This window comes from Vipera ursinii, assembly GCF_947247035.1.
Source record: "Vipera ursinii genome assembly, chromosome: 7".
Taxonomy (NCBI): domain Eukaryota; kingdom Metazoa; phylum Chordata; class Lepidosauria; order Squamata; family Viperidae; genus Vipera; species Vipera ursinii.
Genome location: NC_139521.1, coordinates 759107 through 774353, shown reverse-complemented (window position 1 = coordinate 774353; position 15247 = coordinate 759107). Strand labels below are relative to the sequence as shown.

Below are 15247 nucleotides of genomic sequence, written 5' to 3'. Positions count from 1 at the left end.
CCAGGTCTTCCCCGATGACCTATCAGGAGAAAGGCCTTTGGAGGTGAATGGTTCGGGGGGCTTGTAAGGGGCCTGGTAGTCAGTCAGCAGTTGGTGCAGTTGCTTTAACAAAACTACACAGTCTGGGGATAGTCTGGTGCCCCAGCCGGTTGCCCAAGGCCTCCATGCTGCACCGGCTTCAGATTTCTAGGGCAAGGACTAAGTGGGGGGGGCGGGGTTAGAACAACCTAGGTTTGAGGTCAGCAACCTATGAATAACTAAAGATAGGCTGGTCGTGTTCAGGAAATGACCCAGTGGTCATACCAACTGAAGCTGGCAGCAGAGTCTCCTCATCATGGAGATTAAAACGGACTTCAACTGAAGAGGGAGAAATCCAGGAGTGCCCCAGATGTTCTTCCTGCTCTGAAATTCACTGAGAACATGTAAATTCTCCAATTCCTGAACCCAGGAACCAGCTAGCTCTGCATTTTTTGCAATTCGCTTTATTCTTCTGCATCCTCTATCGCTTGACCCAGATTCTGGTTCAGGACAGCATTTTTGCCATTAACTGATGTGACGGACAAGCATAGATGACCATCCATTGCTCGCTTCATTTAATTACATGTTATTTGGGGCAATTTTGTACCACTCAACCCAAAGAGTTTAGGTATATTGTATCTTAAAAAGGGAATCCCACCGGATAAATATACGTATCCCATGAAAACGTAATTCAGTATTTAGTCCCCAAACCCAACGACCTGTTCAGCAGTTTCACACAACTGTTGGAAAGCAATGGAGATGATTTAGTCCACCACCATTGCCGTGCTTTGGGATAAGGTCATCCCATTTTACCTTGGGAGGCCACCCCTGCAGGCAAGAACAGAGCCAGTGTAACCCAGTGACCTTAATTTACAGGGAACACTCAAGAAACGAGATCTCGAGCACTTTTTCCCTGCAAGAGGTCATCCATTAGATCCTGGTCCTGATTCTTTCCCATCTGAACAGGTTGAGATAAGAACATTCAAGAATATCTTTTACTACAAGATGGCACTTTTTTCCAACCCAAAAGGCATCTTGTAACTAGGTTAATCGCATCCTCTGGATCTAAAGAGGGCTGCTTAATCTATGGGTAGACCTCCATCATCGTACAAAGATATGTCAGCTTCTCCCTGTCCCATCCAAGCAACCTCTCCACAAATAAAATTAGTACAGATCCAAAATGTAGACGGTAACCAGACACCACGCCACGTTTTGAAAGCTCAGGACAGATAAAGAAGCAAATAAAGAAAACTCCTCAGAGTTTCCCTACATTTTCTTAGCACGTATAATCCCGAAGTCACAACAGGTCATCTTGAAGTCCTGGAGAAGATTTGGGATTTTGGCAGGGGGTGGATGCATTCATTGGTGATTTTCCTTTGGGGTAATTAACAGTACACAAATATGCAAGTAGAACATCTACATGTTAAGCTTCTGCTTTGTTTTACGTAAGCTAAACACATCTATATTCTAGGAATGAAGAGAGCAAAGGATCTTGTATTTAAACATGCGTACAGAATAGAATATCAAATCTGAATGTCTTACATCAAAATGACTATAATTATATTTGAGCCATAATTAAGTTTGGAAGGGGGAAATAGCTGCAATGAATATTATTATGTTTTGTTTGATTTTTAAAGGGTCTTATTAAGAAAACAATAGAAATAAAGGAGACAAAAAAAAGGAATAGACATACTTTTATTAGGTTTTGATACCCAGCTTGTTACCAAGATCTTCTACAAGGTAGCATAAAAAGAAGGAGTTGAAAAGAAGGAAAAAAAAGAAACGCACGTCAAAAATTAAGCCAGATGGCTGGACCAGGGTTCTTCAAACTTGGCCCTTTTATGACTTGTGGACTTCAACTCCCATAAAAGGGCCAAGTTTGAAGACTGCTGGACTAGACACATAAAATGTAGTCTTGTGATCATCAGTTCTTCTAAAAAAAAAGTTGAATTATGTACTGTATTATCCCAAAGGTGCTTTTTCAAGAGGCAACTGGACTCTGTTTTTCCTTGAAGATGTTTCACATCTCATCCAAGAAGCTTCCTCACTTCTGACTCCAGCCAAAACTGAAGAAGCTTCTTAGATGAGAAGCGAAGCGTCTTCAAGGAAAAACAAAGTCCAGTTGCCTCTTGAAAAAGCCCCTTTGGGACAACCAGGACCCGGAGGACACAGAACCTCCATAGACACATGGACTGTATCCATCCACCATTATTCCTCGTATCGGATTATTCCTAAGTTTTTTTGGGGGGGGGGCAAGCAACGTTTACCCTCCTCTGAAAACTGAAAGTTAGCTCCGGTGTTTCCTGCGGTTTTCAAAACTCACAAACTCTGGGCAGAGAGAAGTTTAAGAGTGGTTGTGTGACTTGAAAAGACTGTCGTGACTCTTTCTTCTGTGCTCCCTGCCATACTGACTAATAAAAAGCTACTCTTTCATTAATACTCAAGATGCAAGTTGGAGCTTAAAAAAAAAATCCTACAATAAATCTCTTTTTATTTGGAGGCACCTGAGGAGCACTGGCAATGCTTCAAGTAATTCTTCATAAGCTCCCCGGCGGGGTTACGCTGGCGTTATTTCTCTCCTCCGGAATGTTAGGTTAGGATAGGCAGGGAGGAATCGAGAAGCAATGGAAATGTATAGATTAGGGCTGGTGCAAATGTGCGATAACCCACCGATCTCTGTGGGCCTCCCTTTGTTTTGTGAGGCATGTTGCTTTCTTTTCCCTTGACGGACTTGACAGGCTTTCCGTCATGAGTGAATATTTCTCGCTCTTGCATAGATTGGTGCGGTGTGGATAATAAGTCAGCCAACTCGGTGATCCTGTTTCTGCTTGTTATTGTGGCTACTTCTCCTTCTCTTACCGAAAGCAGCCCTTTTTCTTAAGAAGGACGTTTTATCAGCTGCGTAAGCCCACAAGTCTCGATGCCGCAATATTTGGCGCAAGACGTTGTCCTATGAAACTGTTTTCCTCTCTCGTTTCCCTGAAAAAATCCATTTAGACATTCCTCCTGGCTTGTTCTTCCACACAATTCACTGTGTTGTTTCTTCTGCCCGGTTCTCCTGTACAAATTGGCTAGATGTTTTTTCTGCCAAATTCTGTACAAATTCCCTTTTTCTCCATTGCTCCTGTTGAAGTGGATGGAAGGCCCTCAAGAGCCTAGAACTTACATGGCCAACATCCATTTAAGAAACTTTTAATGGTTGGTTGGTTTTTAAGGTTTTTTAAGAAGAGATTGGACAACCATTTATCCAGAATGGTCTCCTGTTTGAGCAAGGGGCTGGATTAGAAGACCTTCAAGGCCCCTCCCAGCTCTCCTCTCCTCTCCGGCTCATTTCCCGTGCAGTGCATATTCCTAGTATATTTCAAGTTAGAAAGAAAGAGATGCATTTTCATGCATCGCTTTTCATTTTTTTTTAAAAAAAATGTGTCACAACACAAATAGGCACACCCTTGTTCATGCTGACTCAGTAATAAGCCCAGGGCTTTTTTTCCTCATAGAACGCTCAGAACGGCGTTCCGGCACCTTTTTTGGATGGAACCTTGTAGGGTAGGCAAGGCGGGTTGTATGACATGCGTGAGTTCCGGCACCTTTTTCTTTTACAAAAAAAGCACTGAATAAGCCTAATCAAGCTTCAGCACTGCAGACACTGAAAACACACAGGAAAAATGAGGTTATTCCTCAGAAAATGGGAAGGAGCCGGCTGTGTATTCAAGTGGATTTGAGATCAGCATGGAGGAGATTTTAGCTTGTCTTGACTATCTCAGAACAAAGATATATCCCCTTCAGATATAAAATTAAAGTTAGGCTGGATATGGTTACTCTTTGAAAGAATAAAAATAAAAAATAAGAATAAAAATGGGGAATCCAAGGTCTAAATAGACTGGAAGTTTTTGTTTAAAATAATATGTACTTCCTTATACTTACCAGAAAAATATCTTCATGATACTAGTATAGTCATCCTAAAAACTGAAGGACTGTTAGCCCTTTTCTTTTTTAGGTACAAAAAAACGGTGCCAGATACAGCCAAATGGTCATCTAGTCCACCATTTTTTTTTCCTGCAGTGGTCAACATTTGCCTGGAAGGAAGACCAGCCAATAGTCCCAATTCCAATCTGTAGCGACCCAGCAGTTAGATTAGGAAGGGGTCACTTTGTGGCTAGTAGTAAACCCCTTCTTGCCGTGCCTGGCTTTTCACTCAGCACCGAAAGGGTGCCCAGGCTGGCGTGGAGGAACGATTTCCTGGCTTTTATGAGTCAAAGCAAGAGAGACAGGATTCTCCAAACAAAAAACTTGTGACAAAGTCATGAAAACAGAGGATCAAATTAAAGCAGCTTGGGATCTTTCTGACTGCTACATGAGTTTGGGATGGTATCTTGAATCCATGTTGGTTAAAAAAATGTAACTAGGTCAAGCACTTTCCCCGCTCGGAAACAGAACAAATATTTCAGGAGCCATCTTTTTTTCCCAGAGAAAACTTTTTCTTATGTAGAAAAAATGGGGGGGGCATCTAGAGAGTCAAAAATAGCAATAGTAATAACACTTAGACTTATATACCACTTCACAGTGCTTCACAGCCCTCTCTAAGTGATTTACAGAGTCAGCCTGTTGGCCCCCAATAATCTGGGTCCTCGTTTTACTGACCTGGGACGGATACAAGGCTGAGTCAACCTTGAGACGGTCAGGATCGAACTTCCTGGCTGTGGGCAGAGTCAGCCTGCAATACTGCATTTTGACCACTGCGCCACCATTGCGAGCCAAGAATTCTGCTGCTCGAGAAGCAATCATAGCTGCCATCTTGACTATTTTGACACAGGATGGGATAGGGGAATGATTTGTGACTTTTGCACAAGCACACAAACACACACTTCCCAGGGGACAGCAATAAGACCACTGAAATAATTTTGATACCTTCTATTTGCTTAAAATTTCAACACTAGGGTAGAGCTTTACAATATAAACTCTATTTCGCCCTTCTTCAGGTTGCCCAAAAATCTCCAAAGTGTGGCTGAAACTCTGTGGCTTGTGGTTTTAAACTCTGTTCTCTAGTTCTTTTCCTTATTACAAGTTATTTATCAGTTGTTCGCTGCCTTCTATAGTACCTTGCATCTGCTGAAGTGAGCTGTTAAATATGGACACTAATAATGTTGTAAAAATAAGTATTTCGGCTGGTTTGGTCTGAAACTCTTAACACCCCGAGGCTGTTTATTCCTTCCACTTTGCCAAATGTTAATTGGGCAAATACAGATGAGGTTCAATCAATCAGATTCAGACCAAGTCGGTTTGAGTCAGAAAAAGTACACAAAGGCTTTGGGATGAATTGAGGGGCATCCAGCCCGGTTGGGGGGGGGAATCAAATGTGAATCGCAAATGCAAATTGGAAACCGATTCCATCGAACGGAAATCTGAAATCCAACAGCTAGCATCCCTGTCATTAAGAGCGAGGAAGATTTGTGATACACCCCAGGTTTTCTGGTTTATATTCCAGTGTCATAAGGGAAACCATATTAAATAGGTCTCATGAAAAGCTGAAGAACATCCTGCGTCAGCCTCTTTATTTTTTTAATTGCAATGATCTTTTTTTATTTTATTTTCTTGGATGTTTTACTGAGCAAAGGCTGCGAGACGATCAGATTTATTTGGGGGGAAAAAGATTGTATGAAGAATCTCGTTCAGTTTATCTTGCTTAACGGCTTGGGGAGAGTAGTCTGCTCAGCCGTCTGATAAAAAATGCCTTTTAATGTCTTGCTTGCATTGGAGATCAGATATAAATAGGAAAGAAAAGATCACCGTCCCTTACCCAGAGGTCAGCTAGGGAACTGTTGAACCCCCAAAGGTGGACGTGCAGGCCTGGGACTAAGATGGGTGGGCAAGGGGGGGTGGCTGGAAAAAGGTGGTATCAGGTGAGCCCCAGGCCACAAAAATTCATGCGTCCCCTTAATTCCTTTTTGGAGCTTCTTCTGAAGAACCCCTGGGAACTGCAGTTGGTGCAAAGCCAGCTGCAAAACAGGGCCCTGTTTGTCACTCGGCTTACGGCCACAATCGTGCCCCACATTTTGTTGCTAAGAGAGACTTTTGTCAAGTGAGTTTTGCCCCATTTTACAATCTTTCTTGCCCCGGTTGTTAAATGAGTCACTGCGGTTGTTAAGTGAAGAATACATTAAGCACATGCCTTGACTTGTCAGAAGAACACAAAAGGGGATCACGTGACCCGGGGACACTGCAACCGTCATAAATGTGAGTCAGCTGCCAAGCCTCTGGATTTTGATCATGTGACCCTGAGGGATGCTGCAAGGGTCCTAAGTGGGGAAAACAGTCACAGGTCACCCTTTTCAGTACCATGGTAGATGCTTCAAATGGTCACCAAACGAACTATTGTTAAGTTGGGGGACTAGCCAGAGTTGTCCCTCCACGCTCTATCTAAAAACTTGACACGACTTTGAAGGCGGCTAGGAAGAAGCTCAAAAGTTGCAGATGTAAGCATTTTGGAGTGGCGGCATATACCTTTGAGGTAGTCAGGTAGGAAGGAAGTTTGATTCAGCCAACAAGAGTATCGAGGTTGACTGAATTCAACGGGAAATTCAACCATTTTTATTTAGATAATTAGGAGCCTGAATGGCACTTCTTATAACAACTTGATGGGTCTTCAAACAACTAGGCGCTTTAAAAATGACAATGGCATTGTCGTCCTTTCCGAATTTGAATCCTGAAATAACAACCTGGAACAGCAGATATGTAGCACAGAATAACAGGCGGAAATGCGTGGTTTCTTCCAATCGTTCCATTGACGTGACTTGATTTCTATTCTCCAATATAAATGGAGACCCTACTGTGTAATTTGGTTAATTTCCCAGTTCTATAAATAACATCTGGATTTTTAACACCATCTGTGACAGGGGTCCTCAACCGTGGCAACTTTAACAGGAATTCTGGGAGTTGAAGTCCACAAGTCTTAAAGCTGCCACGGTTGAGTACCCCTGATTTATGACACCTGTGGTTGGAATCATGCAACGTATAAGAAGGATGATAACTTTTTATAAGTAATTGCTTAACAATGATCAAATAATGGGTTAACCTCCCCCCCAATTAATAAGAATAATCAATAGAGGTATGCAAAAGATAAGATTGAAAGTGTTAATTTTTAATATGTAATTAATAAGGATCAATCTTTTTATTTCCAGATTCTACAACATATGCACATTTTCTGTTCAATGCATTTGACACAGATCACAATGGAAGTGTGAGTTTTGAGGTAAGGCTGTTGTTTTTAAAAAAAATATTTAAACATAAACACGTATACTGGGTCAACCAAATTCTTACTTATTAATCTTACTATTAAATAACGTAATATTTGAGAAAATGCAAGTCCTGATTTCCTAGCTCTCCACACTTCACTCCTCTACCCAGGCAATATTCTCCTTTAATCCCTTCTCCGATCAATATTTCCTCAAGAGAAGAGCAAGGGAAAGAATTTTAATACAACGAGAAAGCATTCAATTAGTGAAGGAAAAAGAGGGCTTTTTTTTAATCAATCAGGTACTTAAGTTTCGGTTTTCATTATCTCCCAATTAACATCTTCCCTCTATAAATTCCTTCTTGTTTCAAGAGCTAAATGAAAGAAAATTGTTCCTCCCCTGCTCTTAACTTGAAGATTGTACTCATAGAAAAAGTTTTGTGGTCTTCTCCAGTTCTAAACACTCCCACTAGGAAGAGGTGATTAATTAATGTCTTTACCAATAGCGGGCAGACAGTAAGATGTTTCCAAGAGTCTATGTGTCTTGAGAATCATGGAGGTAACCAAATATATTTACAGGCCAAGTTTCGTTTTTGTTTTTCACATGCAGACTGCAGATTTAAACCACCACAGTAAGTGCAGGGGAGTGGAGTGGTTAAGCTATTGGGCCAAGATAACAAGAGAAAAAAAATCGCATCTACCATCAGCTATGGAAGCTGGCTTCTGGAACTGTCACTTCCTCTGCACACCTTAATTTATGTATTTATTTATTATTTATTAAAAAAAATACTTATATGGCCACCCAACAAGGTGACTCTGTCCGCTTAACCCAGAAGAGGGCTACTATGGGAATAAAAATCAGGGATGAACATTGCCTTAAAAACCTAGGGGGAAAGGATATAAACCAAGGGGGGAAACATTGTGATCGAGATATAAATGTGAAGTTAGTAAAACATTTGAATGTTATCACCAGGACTTTGTAATCCGGAGGCCTTTGTCAGAATTTGCATATTCATTAATTACACTTTTTTTTATTAATGTAGAAACTGAATAGTCTGCAGATGATTAAATAGGCCTTTATTTATTCATGAATTCATATGTATTTAAAGATAAATCAGATGAGCCACTGGAGGCATTTAGTTAAAAAATCCAATTCTCCATCGGCATCTTACATTCTGGGTAATTCCCACAGTGATAACCCTTTCTGGAATTAACAGTTCTAAATATTCACCAGATCTCTTCACTGAACTCAATGGGACTGAAAAATCCTCAGCATGGATAAACTATTATCTTAGGTATATTTATTATATAACATTCTGGGGTTTTTTTTCCTTTAAGAAGCTCAGAACAAGTACCCTTGTGCGTCTGGCAGTATTCTAATTAGGCTTATTTCTGTCTATACTGCTCACAGTTTTCACCCCCCAAAAATATACTAAAAAGAATATTTAAAATACCTACAGAGCAGTAACATTTAAATTAAAGGTCTTACCTTTCACCAGATAGCTTGATGTATTCATAGGTAACTGAATTATGCCTGTGATTTTAGTCTTCACTAAAAAAAGGCTGTGCTTAAGTCATCTGAAGAGAGGAACAATAATTAATAATGTAAACTACAGTTAGGTTTGACAGCTGTGTCTTTGATTAACTTTGATCTCCTCAATTTTGGCGTGGTTTTGGTTGAGGAGCTTCTGTCGGACGGCTACATGCAGGCCCGTCCATGCTGTAAATCACATTCGGTCTCACAAATCTGGATCACTGCACAGACTTAATACCAATCGTGTTTGCAATAAAATTGACTTTGAGAAATCAATGCAGTCTAGTGGAAGGAGAAATAAAATCCCCAAAGATGCAGTGAAATGCCATCTGCATACACTGATTTTTGAAGGGGGGGGGAAATGAGCTTTTATTTGGTCTTTGCAATTAACTTTTGTTTGCTGTAACATAGGAGTAACTTCCTGATCTTCTTTTATTTGCTGCTTACGTTGATTTCTGGGGTACCTCCTAAGAAGATACCTTCCTCCTGGGATAAAACTTGTATATTGCTGAATTAATTGAAGTCGGTGTTTGTATGCGAAGGCAACAGGGCAGAGAAAAAAAGACATCTAATCAGCTGTATTACCCGCTTTGTCTCAGATCCACCCAAAGCGGCTTCTACTTTGATAAAAACTGTGGCCGCTGGTGATTCCACTATAACAGAAAGGATTATTCGTGCAATGGAAGCTGGGATGGTCCATAGCTTGGGAGAATGAGACTTGTTAAACTCCTGGTTTCACTGCTCAGTGGAGTTGAGTGATAAATAGTATAGACCAATAAAGAATATTTGTAGCTCAGGGTTGAAATGAGGGGTGTTTGGTGCTGAGCTGGGTGGTTTTCTTGCAGAAGTTTCATCACCAAACTAGGTAACATCGGTGCTAGGAGGTGGGATTTTCAGACAAGGAGGAGGAGGAAGAGGAGGAGGACGACTATGGGGTCCTTGGTGCTTGCCGAGCTTGGTTGTTATTTTGCAGATGTTTCATTACCCTAACTAGGTAACATCATCAGTGCTAGAAGAGAGGGAGGTTGCAGAGGAGGAGGACTGTGGGGTCCTTGGTGCTCTCTGAGCTGGGTGGTTTCCTTGCATACATCTCATAACCCAAACTAGGTGACATCCTCGGAGCTAGTGAGGAGTGGGCTTTGCCCTCAGTTGATATTCTAGTGGCTTGCCCTAGATCAGACATGTCAAACACAAGGCCCGGGGGCCTGGATCCGGCCCGCGAAGTGGTTTCATGCGGCCCGCGAAGCCATCCTGGAAACAATGAGGGAACAGCCCCCACTGCCTTGGCCCTGGCCCAGAGACCCTCCTCCTGCCAGAGACCCTCAGATCTGTCCCACTCCTGCCCAGGCCCCCATAGGTACTCTTGATGCCAACGATGTAGAGCTGGCCACGCCCACCCAGTAGGCCATACGCACTCTAGCCACGCCCACCCCAGTAGGCCACGCCCACCTGGCCCCCTGAGGGCAACTGCAATGCTGATGCAGCCCTCAATGAAATTGAGTTTGACACCCCTGCCCTAGATAAATAGTATACAAGCTCACTCTCATCCAGTTGAAGCGGAGCGTTTTCATTTTCTGATTACAACAACGAGCAAGATCCAAGTTGTTTAATGGTTTTTTTTAAAGATTCCATAGAGCTTTGCAAGGGGGTTGTCATCTTCAAGGTTTTTCTGCTTTCCTGAAGAAGACAAGGAAAGTAACAAAAGCTGTTCTGATGTCACGTGGCCATGATTGTGAGTCAAATCAATCATTTGGGTTTATTTTGTGGTTCCTGTTGCCAAAGTGCGGTTCTTCCTGGCATGTTAACCTAAAACAATGAAAACCGCCATGTTTTGTATTGTTTCTCCTTCTTCTTCTAGGATTTCGTTATGGGCCTTTCGATTTTGCTCCGTGGGACCGTGCAGGAAAAACTCAACTGGGCTTTCAATTTGTATGATATAAACAAAGACGGCTATATAACAAAGGAGGTAAGGAATCCCACCCAAAGGCCAACGATTCACTCGTTTTTCACTTATGGATAAATTATGATCTCTGGATTCAGAAGTGTGGAACAAGATGTATATATTAGAACAATTAAATTCTTGATTTAAAAAAAACACACAAAAAACCCACTTTGCTGCTCAGCTGGGCTTGTTCTTCCTCATCTTCAGTTTCCTACTTCGTCAGGCACTTACAGACCGTAAAGATGTTCCTAGACGGGATTAACTTTTTGGGGTCCGTTAGGTTTGGACGTTGCTAATTTTGCATATATATGCGGCAGTCATTGTAGCAAATCTGCAAACAAGCCGTCTTGTTTGACAGATAAAACTGTTAAAGATTTATTTTATTTGTAAATTCTTCTGCTCCCATGTCCCCTACAAGGTGACCCTGGGCAGCTTTGTTTAAATGCGTGTTGTGTATGTGTACAGTTTTAAATTTCATTTTTAATGGGTGCCATTTTCCCACAGTAAAAAATAACAATAAAGATCTATCTATCTATCTATCATCTATCTATCTATCTATCTATCTATCTATCTATCTATCTATCTATCTATCTATCTATCTAATCTATCTATCTAATCTATCTTTCCAAAATGTGGTGCTGATGGATTCTGCTATAGTTTGTTGGACGGGCCTTCCTGCTTCAGAAATGAATCACTGAATGGCCTCATCTTCAGAAGAGCCTCTTATCCACAGTCATGACCTTTTTTTGTTATGACTTCTAATTCGTCCTCTTGACCGATTCTCAAGCGAGCAACAGAAGGGCCCCAATGAGATGTTGGAGAGAGATGGCCTTTTAGATGACTAGAACAGGGCTCCTCAACCTTGGCAACTTTAAGACTTGTGGACTTCAGCTCCCAGAATTCCTCAGCCAGCTTTGCTGGACTAGAAGACCCCCAAGGTCCCTTCCAACTTTTATTGCTCTGTTCATTGATCATTAGAACAGATCTAGGTCCTGTTAAACACGGAGAGATCAGCTTTATCCTCAGATGTCACTGAATGGCTTTCAAACAAACTTCCACATTTGGGAACCGTGATCACACCGTTAAACCACCTTATTGCAGGACTTTGGAGAGCTCCAAAGAGGTCAGAAATCTTCCATCGCCACGATGTGTATTTTTCATCGGTTTAATATGTTTGTTCCCCACCAGGAAATGCTTGATATAATGAAGGCCATCTATGACATGATGGGGAAATGCACCTATCCTGTTCTTCAAGACGATGCCCCAAGACAGCACGTGGAAACATTTTTCGAGGTGGGGATTTGCCTAAATCCTATAGGAAAACTCAGGAAAATTCCTTTAAGGGCTTGCGTGCTGATGGTCGTGTTTGTTTATCAACGCTTTAAAGCTACTTTCACGGAACCGCTCTCGTGCTAGGCTTTATTTTCCTTAGACTTAAATATCTGCAAATATTTCTAAAGTAAGGAAACAAAATGAAGTAAAATCCAAGAACGGACGCTAACTGTGGAACCAATCCGTTCTCTTTCAGTGGAACCTTAGCATCCACAACTAGTCTTTTAAAAACAAAGCAGTAAACACCTGGGCGAGGAGTTTCTAACCGCTTGCGCAACCTTTTTATTTCTCTCAGAAAATGGACAAGAACAAGGATGGGGTCGTTACCATAGAGGAATTCATGGAAAGCTGCCAAAAAGTAAGTTTAGCGGTGGCTTACTTGTAAGCCATGAGAAAGCGCTTGAGGCAGCCACAAGCTCCCAGTCAACGACAGCCCAGGCTCCTGCTTGAGAATGACTCGCTAGGAAGGGAACTCTCCCCCTTGTGTAATTTTTTTTGGGGGGGGTCACTTTGGAGTCACACACTGAATTAGCATTTTTAGCTTCTGAAGACTACCAGAAGGTTATGGGTGGGTGATGCAAGGGTAACATCCAGAAAAAGGAGGAAAAAAAAATAGATGAAATTTACCTCCTGCACCCTGCGAACTTTAGCTCTGCTTTCTTGAGTTTAATAGAACTCCATAATTGGAATTTTGCTATTTTGCTGCTCCGTTCCGGAGATTCCTGGAGATCTTTCTGGACACGAGCAACTTTCTGGAATGCAAAGGGTCTGCCTGTTTTAGGTGACTCACTCCGCCATTTAAGTATTTCTATTTTCGTTAGTACTGTTGATCAGTTGATACTTAAAATATTACTCCGGATCCTGCTTGTCACCAAGTTCCATTTCTTAATTACAAGCACTGCCAACCATCTTAATCGAATGCACAAGTGCATATTCCCACAACTGGGGGAGCAGGCTGAAACTGCTTGGACGCCCCACTCTTGAGAGCCTGGTGGCCAAGCCGCCTTAATGCTCCTCTTGTATAGGCGATTTCTGTGTCTCCGGAAATCAATAGGAGGCTTGCTGAAGGGCTGTGGGGGCCCTCAAAGAATGAAAGGACGAACCTTGAACGATAGCCTGTGGTTCTGTGTTTCAGCTAGGTTTGACTTTGGAAGGTTACCTAGATGAGATATAGTCGATTAGCTAGTTGATAGCAGACAGATGATGGATGGATGGATGGATGGACGGACAGAGAGATGATAGAGAGACAGGTAGAAGGAGATGATAGATATAATAATTTTATCTTAAAGGAGACATCCGTTATATCCATAACTGTATGTTGGTGGTGTTAAGAATTTGGTTTCAAATATCTTTTCCTAATAATTAGGGTTTGTGTGGTTGTTCTGTCTTTTTTTTTCTTTTGTAGGATGAAAACATAATGCATTCCATGCAACTCTTTGAAAATATAATTTAACCTCATGCAGCTCTCCCTTCAGTGGACAATATGAACAATTCTGCAGCAACACATCTATAAACGTTGCCACTTAGGGATCAGAATTGTCAGCTTTACACTGAGATGTCTATAATGCAAATAAGCTTTGTTTAATTAAAGCGTCCCTTCTGAGACTGTATTTTTCCACTAGTTGAGGTAAAGCAAAGTCATTAAACAATGCTCTCGTTAGTTGTTTTTAAAATGTCATTTGAGTCATAGAACAATCCAAAGAAAACAGCAATAGGGAAATTGCATTACTGTCGTTCCAACTTGCACAGCGGAGGTCTCAGAGCGATGGGGGAAAAGGCAAGCTTTTTGTTAGACGAGCTTCCACAATGTCACACAGTCCCCGTTGTATGAAGCTTATCCTACCGAACTCTCAACTTGAGGGGGTATTTTTGACAAATACTTTTTAAGGGGAATGCATCCGAGGGTTGCTCGAAGCTTTGTGCAGTCGGTGAGCAGGCTCAGGTGTTGGCCTCAGGTTGGGTCACTGTGAGAAAGGGGACAACCTCAATGCATCCAGGCATTCCCCCCCCCCCCCCGGTGTCTCCATGATGGACTGGCGTGCAAAGTCTTCCTTAGCCTAGCCTGGGAGGAATATCAGATTCCTTAACGCTCCTCTTTTAAATTCAAGATCTACAGTTTTTATAATAGCTTTTCTTACGCAAGAAAAATGCATCGTTTAAACACTGCCTACCATAAACTTATTCCGTTGACAAATTTACCGATACAGTGAATATCCAGGCAGTCGTTTAGATACACGTTTAGGCTTCCCAATCGAAGGGGAGAATTAATTGATACAGCCAGTTCTTGATTGGAATGAAGATGGGGGTCAAAAGAGAGAGGCTTACTCACGCTCCCAGTCGGTAACTGCTCCAAATACGGACCAGGACACAATTGTGACAATCAAGCATCGTTTATATTGAGGATTTTTCTCCTCTACTTTCAATACCCGAGTAAGATTGGAAGTTTATTAGCATGACTTCTTAGAAGGAGCTGTAGATTTTCCAGGAGCTACAACTGCTATTATTCACAGCGTGAAAAGCAGAGAGAGTGAGTATCCTGAGAACAACCGAAAAGTCGCAGAAAAACGATTTGAATAAAATTAAAGAGTAAATTTGCCACAGCCTTTAAAAGTGACCACGGGAAAAAAAATACAAGTGCACAATATCTAAGTTAAGAGAGGAGGAAGTAGGCCTTCTTTAAAAACAAGAAAGGGAAATAAGAACAAGAAAGGGAGAGACAAGACAGAACAGATTGTAGCCAGCAAAAATTCCTACTTCTCATGATAGTCAAAGTAATGTTAAATTACTGTCTGGCTAGATGCTTATTAGTACTGATAGGAGACATACGACAGCATTAATTGTGACATTTCCTGCACTGAAGCTCCAGAGAGCTTATGGATGTACAAGGATGCTGCAAACTCTTGTAGTTTTTTCTTTCTTTCTATTTTTAACAACGGCGTCTATTCTGGTACAAGACAGCTTCGAGAGTCAAGCTACTCTATTAATGCCACTGTAGGAATACGAGTAGTGCAACACTAGTGCACCTAAAGTTTGTTGTAGAACGTTCATGAGAATTAAATGTGCACATTTTATAATAAAAATGAAGACACAGAAGGCTTGGATTTGTTTGTTTTTTTTAGTGGACCTCTGGGAAGTCAGTACCTGTGTGTTTGTTTTATAAAGTTTAATACTTCGAGACTGTGGTGTAATT

At 41.6% G+C, this 15247-nt stretch overlaps 1 protein-coding gene across 5 annotated transcripts in view; it reads left to right on the top strand.

The window, feature by feature from the left end:
• The window catches only part of KCNIP4 (potassium voltage-gated channel interacting protein 4), a gene marked incomplete at its 5' end in the record, with an annotated part of 248945 nt that extends 234913 nt beyond the window's left edge, over positions 1-14032 (top strand). For all 5 annotated transcript variants that reach the window (XM_083367713.1, XM_083367709.1, XM_083367712.1 and 2 more), the window contains 5 exons: positions 7197-7267; positions 10642-10749; positions 11914-12018; positions 12353-12415; positions 13463-14032. In XM_083367713.1, coding sequence (XP_083223839.1) covers positions 7197-7267; positions 10642-10749; positions 11914-12018; positions 12353-12415; positions 13463-13510 — 395 coding nt within the window. In that variant the 3' untranslated portion in view covers positions 13511-14032. The remainder of the gene's footprint in view (positions 1-7196; positions 7268-10641; positions 10750-11913; positions 12019-12352; positions 12416-13462) is intronic.
• Between the last annotated feature and the right edge of the window lie 1215 nt (positions 14033-15247).